At 42.7% G+C, this 9,386-nt stretch overlaps 1 protein-coding gene across 1 annotated transcript; it reads left to right on the top strand.

The window, feature by feature from the left end:
• Positions 1-335: 335 nt before the first annotated feature.
• On the top strand, positions 336-8,119 carry FGA (fibrinogen alpha chain). The gene is made up of 6 exons (XM_062199477.1): positions 336-460; positions 2,799-2,924; positions 3,384-3,567; positions 4,581-4,726; positions 5,257-6,475; positions 7,205-8,119. Exons 1-6 carry the CDS (start codon positions 407-409, stop codon positions 7,912-7,914), a joined length of 2,439 nt encoding a protein of 812 aa, XP_062055461.1. The 5' UTR covers positions 336-406; the 3' UTR covers positions 7,915-8,119.
• Positions 8,120-9,386: the final 1,267 nt, after the last annotated feature.

The following is a 9,386-nucleotide window of genomic DNA, read 5'->3' as shown; positions in this document are numbered from 1 at the left end:
TTTGCTAAATCTCAACTTCCCAGGGAGATAACAATTAGCCCTTCTATTCCTTCAAGGGTGGGGAAGCATGGATCTCTGGATATCTCTTCCTGAGTTCTCTTTTTTCATTTTCAAAGTCACTCTGTTCCTTGAATGGGGGATCTTCCACTAACTGCTAGAGCATCGAGGCTGGTATTTGCAACAGCTTACCAGAAGCAAACAAACTGAGAGGAGTTGAGTAAGCATTTCTAGGACACCACCATTCTAAAGGAGCAAAGGATGTGGAGTGGGGGGAGGACTGTCAGGACTCGGGTAATGATTAACAAAAGCGCCTGCAGATTTAAGTGGCATGGTAACTGGGAGAGGAGGCACTCCCCCTCTCCTGCATCGGGGGAACATCGAAGAGCCAGCTCCACCCTCTGCAGAGATGTTCTCCATGAAGATCCTCTGCCTGGTCCTGTGTGCGGTGGGCACAGTCTGGGTATGGTCTCCTTGATTTTCTCTCCTTGCCTTCTCTCTGGTGTTTATTTCACAAAGAGCTTGGCGGTCTCAGTCCACCAGTTCTATGTCCTGACAAAGGAGCCTTCTAGGTCCTATGCCATGGAAACAAGTTTCTAGAAGGACTTGAACTTTCAGGAGCACACTGTAATATGACCCTAAAAATAAGACTTTAGAATGGACCGAATTTGTCCAAATCCATCGTTTAGTTTTAGATCACTAAAAAAAAAAGGGAAAAAAAAAGACAAGAATTCTTTGCCTTGGTGCATTGTAATATTAGATAATAGAACAAAATTTCCTATGCTAAGCTATTCTTTTCCAATGCTTATTTTTTTGCCATTTGTCCATAATAATCAGAATTTTTGGCGTTAGTATAGTTTTTCTGAAAGGTCTTTTGTTTGTTTTTTTTAAAGACAAGAAAAGCAAGTAGGTTATCTTTGGAAACATAACAAAATCCTAAGACATTAGTTGATAAGGCAATGTGCTTTTCAGAATTGTATTCTTTTATGATTACTTCTGAATATTGTAATAATTTCTAAAATTTATCGCTAGGGACATATACAAAAGAAGAACAATTTCATTTAACAAGACTCCTGAAACACTCTAATCTTGTGAAAACATGACAAATATGTTCAAGAAACAGTTACCTCCTGGTTAGTTATCCAGGATGCAAATTATTCTAGTTTATTTCTTTCCTTGAACCACTCATAAACCCTAACATCTCACAGTAGAGAGATCAAAATTAAAGAGAATTTGAAACTTTCTTTTCTCCCTTATAGTAAAATAAGTAAAAATTTTTGGTGGCAGATAAAATTAAAATAATTTGCTAGAAGATACTTTGAATAATGAACAAGCTGCAATCACTTCTCTCTCTTCTATTGCCATAAATATTGAATTATTGTATCACTTTATTACATAATATGTTTGAATTTATGATTTTATTTCTTAGATAAAAGAATTGTACTTTTTGCCATAAGTAAATTATTCTTAAACCCATGAATTATTATTATTATTATTATTATTATAACTTAGGTATTTTTAAAAATGAGAATGAGACTGTAAATGTTAACTAATTATAAGAATAAGCTACTCCAAATTAAAGCAGTCACAGTAAAATTCTTGTAAGTTGGTGATGGAGACTCTAAATACTGAAAACCTAAAACCTATCTTCATTCATTAGACTGTGAAGTCTTGTTGGAAGAATTCTTTATGCCTTTTTTCCCCTCCTGGTTCATACTAGAAAAAAACATTCACTCTAATATTAACATTTCAAAGAAGTTGTCAATCGATATTACTTTTACTTTCAGTCTGCTTTTTCTCATTGGAAATAAAGTATTGCACAAATGAGTAAAACTGCAAAGCATTTCCAAATCCTAATTGGTCCATTTGTGTCCTTAGGGAATTCTTCTCCAAATTATAGGCTTATCTCGAAGGTTACAGCAGAAACTTGAAGCGGAGAGGGCTGTTGAATTAGGAAAAGTGTAGATATTTTTCCTACTGAAACAGGAAGTGCAGGTGAAAGAACTCTAAATTTTTCACTCATCTTTCGACCTGGAGTCATTAATAAAAGTAAAAATGTACAATTTAATTTTGTCTATTCAAATAACTTTCTTTTCTTCATAAATCCTCTAAAACTAACATCCATCAACTTTATTTAGCGTGAAATACGGTTATGAAATGTATTTCTTATCTCCTTTCATTCTGATCTCAACTCAATAAAATAGGTATTAGGGTTTTTAAAATTAATTATTTTATTTTAAAAAGTTTGAATCAACATGTAATACTCATAGATTTTTATGGGATACAGTACAATAGTTCATCATGTACACAATGAACCAATCAAACCAGGCAATTTAGCCTTCCCATTTGCTTAGCTTTTCTTTCCGATTTGAGCCTACCAGTTCCTCTTGTCCAGTCCCTTACACAGAATATAGTTCATTACTGGGGACTGTAGCTGTCCCATTGGGTTCTGTGGAAGACCAGTGCCCGTTACTTCTGCCTGCCTGTTATCCCACCTCCCATTCTGCTGCTCTCCTCCATCCCCGTACCCTTCCCAGGCTCTTGTAGTCACCATCCGAAGTGCAGATTGACTCATTTCCATAACTCCCACATATGATAGACAACACATGGTATTCGTCTTTCACTTGAAGATAAGACAGCTGAAGCTCATGGAAGCCCTCTCTGCCCACCCATGCCAGGGTTCCTAATCTGCATGGGAGTCTTTTCTTCTCTGGGACTCAAAGGTTTGCCCGTCTCTCCTCCTGTTCTGGCTAACGTCACTGTTGGTCTGTTTTATGTGTGTGCATGAATCTTTTTTGAAGACTGTGGATCCTGGCGAGAGTACATTTATAGATGAAGGAGCAACCGGGCGTGGCCCAAGGGTCGTGGATAAACCTCGATCTTCCTGCAAAGAAACAGAGTGGCCCTTCTGCGCGGATGACGACTGGGTGAGCCATGGGCAATGCGGGTGCAAACTTCCCTCCGTGAGGTGCCAGCAGGGCTCCCAAGCTGCCCCAGTGGGGCCTAGAAACCTTTTCCAATTGGAAATAATCAAATATTGCCTTACATGGCTCATGAAGACAACAAAAGAAAAGGAACCTGGTCCTAAGAGCCCTGTGCCATTGCCTCTGACTCAGAGTCGGTGGTGGGATGAACATTTGGATTGCAGCGGCATGTTTAGGCAATTGCTAGGAACCTAAGGCTCTGGGACCTCACTTTGGATTAAGTAGGTCCTCGTTTAAGAATGTCTTCATGTCACATCCTCTAACCAGTCCTGCCATCTACTCTGAAGCCAACAGATCTGCAGAGCTGGAGTCAGGAGGCAGTGGGGGGCTATGGAAACCTGCAAAAGTTGTCCTGCATCCAAGTGATAGGCCCTTACTGTCATTTTTCCTCTTCACTTTCAGAACCAAAAATGCCCTTCCGGCTGCAGGATGAAAGGGCTGATTGATGAAATGAATCAAGATTTCACAGACAGAATGAATAAACTTAGAAATTCACTATTTGATTATCAGAAGAACAATAAGGATTCTAGCTCTGTGGTCACAAATATAATGGAATATTTGAGAGGAAACTTGGCCGCAGCCAACAGTAAGTGTCACATATTTAGTGGTTTGACTTTGTGGCAACAACAACAAGCCTAAATAAGTATGTCTGCTGATAGCTGCTATGATTTTATCCCAAATGTTCCTCCATGATAACCTTGGATTTTAACCCTGATTTGTTATGGTTATCGAGTAAAGCAGGTTACCCTAGCTTTTTTAAGGGCACAGAGAAGGCCAGAACTTCAGATCAATGCCAAGGACCTAAATGTGTTCTATTCAACAGCATATACTGAAAGAAACATGGGTCAGAGCTTTTGAGTAGGTATTTTTGTTTCTATCTTACAGAGACGTAACTCAGAGGTCAGTGTACTTGCTCAAAGACACAAAGCTAGAGGTTCAATCCTTAAACTCCACTGAACTAATTCTGTAGATTTTAAAATTTGAAATGCAGAAATATGCCATGCCTTTTCCCATGGGACACATATTAGGTCCAGGAAACACTGCATCTACTCTGGTTATGGGCAGTGAGGCTAGTGGGGTCTCACTTCCCAAAGTGCTTTGATTCTTTAAATTTTCAAGAGACACTTGACTAATTTAGTATCAGTGGCACAGCACTAACTGGCAAGTGAGAGATCCTGTTGACCCCAAAAAGCTTAGAAACAATTTCAAATCTGTAAGCAGGAAGGAAAACTCTTTAGTAAGAAAATCCAACAATATATTCTAGTCCCTTGATCAAGATATGATGAAACAATTGGAATGTTTTCAAATTCTTCAGTTTATCTCATCATTACGCCTCTAAAATGCCAAAGAAATTTCTCCTGAATTCATTTGGATTACTGATTACAAGGAAGAAGTCTTAACTGACATCCATCCATGACTGTGGGACATAACATAATCGAAATATCAAATGCCTAAAAGGTTAGAAACTCGCTGATAACATGTCCAACGAACAAACTATGAACAAATAAGATGGGATGCTTTCAAGCAAATTTCCTCTTCCTGATGGCTGTTACAAGTGTCACTCAGCAGGGGCTTCCATACTTGTGTTTTCTGTTGCAGACTATGACACCACGTATAACCAAGTGTCCGAAGAACTCAGAAGCAGGATCGAGGTCCTGCAGCGCAAAGTCATAGAGAAAGTGCAGCACATCAAGCTTCTGCAGAACAACGTCAGAGCTCAGCTGATAGACATGAAACGCCTAGAGGTGAGTGCGTGGCTCCACCAGCCAATGTGCTTGTGAACAGCAGAGAAAAGGAAGGTGATAGTCATGCCTTGAGTGTACTGTCTGCAGAGAAAAGTGCTTTGTCCATTTTCTGTGTAAAAGTAGGAATTCTTTCCCCCACTCTACAGATGAAGGAAAAAGTTCAGAGATTTTAAGTAAATTTTCCAAGGGTGCATAGATAGTAAATTTGAAAAAGCAGACGTTTGATGCCTGTCGACAGGATTCCAGTCTCTTGGAGAATCCATTAATTAGCATTTCCTTTCAGAGGTAGTAAGACCTTTCTCTAAATCCATCCTGAGTCTAAGATGAATCTGAGTAGCTCCCATTGTGAATAATGGCCTTACCACATCCAACTTTTAATGTCAGTGGAAAACCAAGAATATTGATCAGTAGGTCTCCAAGTCAAAGAAATGCAACCAGTTTCCAAAAACTACATTAACTACCTGGAATGTAACAGATTTCATGTATTTATATGTCTCTTGTCTTCCTTCTCTTTCTCCCTGTCTCTCTAGGTGGACATTGACATCAAGATCAGGTCGTGCCAAGGGTCTTGTAATAGGGTTTTGTCTCATGAGGTCAATCTAAAGGACTACGAAGATCAGCAGAAGCAACTTGAACAGGTCATTGCCAAAGACTTACTCCCCCCGCCAGATAGGCAATATTTACCGACGATAAAAATGACCCCAGTGGCAGACTTAGTTCCTGGGGAATACAGGAGCCAGCTGCAGAAGGCCCATCCAGAGTGGAAGGCGTTAACAGAAATGAAGCAGATGAAAATGGTGGTAGAGAAGTCTGGGAGAGGTGAGACTGCCCGAGGAGACTCTGCATCTTTCGGAACAGGATCAGAGACAGGAAGCCACAGGAGCCCTGGACATGGAAGCGAAGGACCCTGGACTGCTGGGAGCTCTGGATCGAGTACTAGTCATTGGACTTCTGGAAGCTTTGGGTCTGCAAATGTTGGCACTAGAAACCCTGGCAGCTCTGGACCCGGAAGTATCAGACCAGATAGCTCAGGCCATGGAAGCCCCAGGCCTACCCACCCAGACTGGGGTACATTTGAAGAGATTTCAGGAAATGTGGGTCCAGGGACAAAGAAGGAGTTCCACACGGAAAAACTGGTCACTTCTAAAGGAGACAAAGAACTGCTGATTAGTAACGAGAGGGCCGCGTCTGGTAGCAGCAGTAGCACGTCCACCGTGCGTCGTTCTTGCTCCAAAATCGTCACCAAGACTGTGATAGGTCCCGACGGCCACAAAGAAGTGGTCAAAGAAGTGGTGCACTCTGAAGACGGCTCTGAGTGCCCCGAGGCACCCGATCTAGACTCGATGCACTCTTTCATGTCCAGGGGCAGCCTGGATGATTTCTCCTTTAGGCACCCTGGCGAAGCATCGTTCTTTGACACTTCCTCCACGGGGAAAGCATCAACATTCCCAGGTTTACTTTCACCATCTTTCAAAGAGTTTGGCAGTAAGAGCCAGGCTATGGGCTCTGAATCGGACTTCTTCACAGAAGCAGGGGGAGCCAGTTCTCACCACATGAGCGTCCCTTCCAGTGGCAAGACCACAACGCATAGAAAGATAGTCACCAGCCACACAGCGTTCAACAGAGGAGGCTCCACCGTCGAGAGCAAAGGCTACAAAATGGCAGATGAGGCTGGAGGGGAAGCCGACCAGGAACTCAGACACACCTATACCAGCAGGAGAACCCATGCTAAAGTGCGCCCTTCCAGAGGTATCCACACTTCTCCTTTGGGGAAGCATTCTCTGACCCCCTAGACTAAGTTAATTATATCTGCAAAAGGCTCCCACGGCACCCTGTACTTCTTTCTTAGCCCTCTATTCCGCTTTATTGAAATTGCACTCTTTTTTGGGGGGAGTCTATTTTTCATGTTAGACTGTAAGTTCCATGGGGGCAGGGACTTTGTCAACTCTCTTCATCTCTGTATTCCCAAATGCCTAACAGTGCAGACAGTCATCCCTCAATAAATACATGTGAAATGAAATGAATGAGTTCTTCTACAACTCGATTTGAGTTTGTCTAACCAGATTCTTTCACCACTCAAAATGCGTGCTGTTGGAATTGCTGTCTGATAGATTAACCATACTTTCACTGCATGTCTCAGCTGACATTTAGATAGGTAAATAACAAGTTGTATTAGTATTAAGTGATGCTTAGTCACTTTCTCTGATCACTTGCTGTTCGTCAGTATCCGCAAGTAAAATTCCAAATCTATTTGGGGAAAATAATCTTAGATTTTGAAGGTGTCTGCTCCTCACTTGCACAAAATCCTATCCCAATGTAAATGCATCCTTTCCCCCACAGGGGGATGGAAGAAAATCAGGAAGGAAGGAAGGAAAGGAGGGAGGGGAGTAGTATTTGTCCTCTTTAATCTGCGCCATGCCTATCTTTGTGAAGTTAAATGAGAGTAACTTCTTCCAACCAGCTTAATTTTTTTTTTAGACTGTGATGATGTCCTCCAAACACATCCTTCAGGTGCCCAAAGTGGTATTTTCAATATCAAGCTACCGGGATCCAGTAAGATTTTTTCTGTTTATTGCGATCAAGAGACCAGTTTGGGAGGATGGCTTTTGATCCAGCAAAGAATGGATGGATCACTGAATTTTAACCGGACCTGGCAAGACTACAAGAGAGGTTTCGGCAGCCTGAATGACAAGGGGGAAGGAGAATTCTGGCTAGGCAACGATCGGCTCCATCTCCTAACGCTGAGGGGCTCCGTTCTTAGGGTGGAATTAGAAGACTGGGCTGGGAGAGGCGCTTATGCAGAATATCACTTTCGGGTGGGCTCCGAGGCAGAAGGCTATGCCCTGCAGGTCTCCTCCTACGAGGGCACCGCCGGGGATGCTCTGATTGAAGGCTCCGTGGAGGAAGGAGCAGAGTACACGTCTCACAACAACATGCAGTTCAGCACCTTTGACAGGGATGCAGACCACTGGGAAGAGAACTGTGCAGAAGTCTATGGAGGAGGCTGGTGGTACAACAACTGCCAAGCAGCCAATCTCAATGGCATCTACTACCCTGGGGGCCCCTATGACCCGAGGAACAACAGTCCTTACGAGATTGAGAACGGAGTGGTGTGGGTCCCGTTCCGAGGGGCAGACTACTCCCTCAGGGCTGTTCGCATGAAAATCAGACCTCTGAGGACCCCATAGACTGAACTGGCGGGAGCAGGAGCGCTCGGTTCTTTTGTTTGTTGAGCAAAGTGGAGGGAAAATAAGGAAGATGAGTCAAGATTCTTCACAGCCAACTAAAAAACTCCCAGGTGCTATTTTATCATTCTTTGTACTGTAGCTAAATGTAACTGAGATATATTAGTGCTTTCCAAAATAAAGTTACATGAGTTTTTTAATCTTTAAATAGTTCCATGGGCCTTAACATTTTTATAAGGATATGCCAAGGGACTTTGGTTCACTCCATCAGGAAGGGGAGGCAGAGGGAGGCTCCTCTTTGCAACCCTGCAGGGTACTGCTGAGAAAACTGCTCTTTCCATAGCTCCCAATGTCACAGGACCGAGACCAAGTACAAAGTTATTGCATTCATTAGACTTGAATAGTTTCAACCAACATTTTATGTTAAAACTCACCCCGTTGAACATTGCCTGGCCTCTGTTGAATCCACAAAGTGTGCTCATGTCTTCTGGTAGAAAGCAAACCCAGAAAGGCAGGGAAAGCATTCTTTTTCCTATTAAAATGGAAATCTATCCTAAATCTTCCACTGGAGACCATGATACACACTTACATTTCGGGTTCTAACCAATGCCTTTCCAAAATATAAGAGAAATGCACTGAAGATCTAAAGTGGGGTGGGCGTTTGACACAATGGTTAGGATGCTGCTTGGGACACCTGCATAACATGTCAGAGGGCCTGGGTTCAAGTCCTGGCTCTCCTCATGATTCCAGCTTCTTGTTTATGTTCACTCTGAGAGGCAGCACACAGTGGCTTGAATACTTGGGTCTCTGCCAATCACACAGGAGACCCAGACTGAGTTCCTAGCCTCTGGCTTCAGCCTGGCCAGTCAGCTGTTGTGAACATTTGGGGAGTAAAACAACTGATGGGGACTCTCACTCTCTCTCTCTCTCTCTTCTCTCTCCCCCTCCCTCTCCATCTCTCCCTCTCTCTCCCTTCTCTCTCTTTCCCTCTCCTCTCTCTCCCTCTCTCTCTTTCCCCCATCTCTCTCCCTCTCTTTCTCTCCCCATCTCTCTCTCTCTCTCTCCCTCTCTTCTCTCTCCCTCTCTCCCCCTCCCTCTCCTTCTCTCCCTCTCTCTTCTCTCTATCTCTCTTCTCTCTCTCTCTGTCTCTCTCCCTCTTTCCCTTTCAAATAAGTAGAATAAACTTTAATCATGTTGGCCTCAGCTCCTACCTCCATTTTTCAAGTTGTGTTCTTTTCTAGTAGGAACTGCTTGCCATTGGCCTTTGAATAAGTATGCAAATAGCCCAAGCAAATAAGTTCATCACCCTTACTTGTATAGCTTCTATCCCAACATAACTGCATCCTTTCTCCCAAGAAGAGAATGAGGGTAGAACTAAAAATCCTTGATGCAAGTAAGTGATGCATTTCCAAATCTCTGGGTAATTGGATAAGAACCTCTTTAGCCTTATGTCGTTTCTTTGAGACACCAGAGCT

Source organism: Lepus europaeus, chromosome 8 (genome assembly GCF_033115175.1).
Source record: "Lepus europaeus isolate LE1 chromosome 8, mLepTim1.pri, whole genome shotgun sequence".
In the NCBI taxonomy this organism is placed as follows: Eukaryota; Metazoa; Chordata; class Mammalia; order Lagomorpha; family Leporidae; genus Lepus; species Lepus europaeus.
Note: the sequence above shows the minus strand (reverse complement) of the source record. Positions and strands in the feature narration are given on the sequence as shown.

What these genes read in the sequence shown, in the direction of transcription:
- FGA (XM_062199477.1), top strand. Translation starts at nt 407, where the DNA reads ATGTTCTCCATGAAGATCCTCTGCCTGGTCCTGTGTGCGGTGGGCACA. An exon ending in TCTGCGCGGATGACGACTGG is followed by an intron (nt 2,925 to 3,383) that starts GTGAGCCATGGG and finishes CTTCACTTTCAG; the next exon opens with AACCAAAAATGCCCTTCCGG. An exon ending in TAAAGTGCGCCCTTCCAGAG is followed by an intron (nt 6,476 to 7,204) that starts GTATCCACACTT and finishes TTTTTTTTTTAG; the next exon opens with ACTGTGATGATGTCCTCCAA.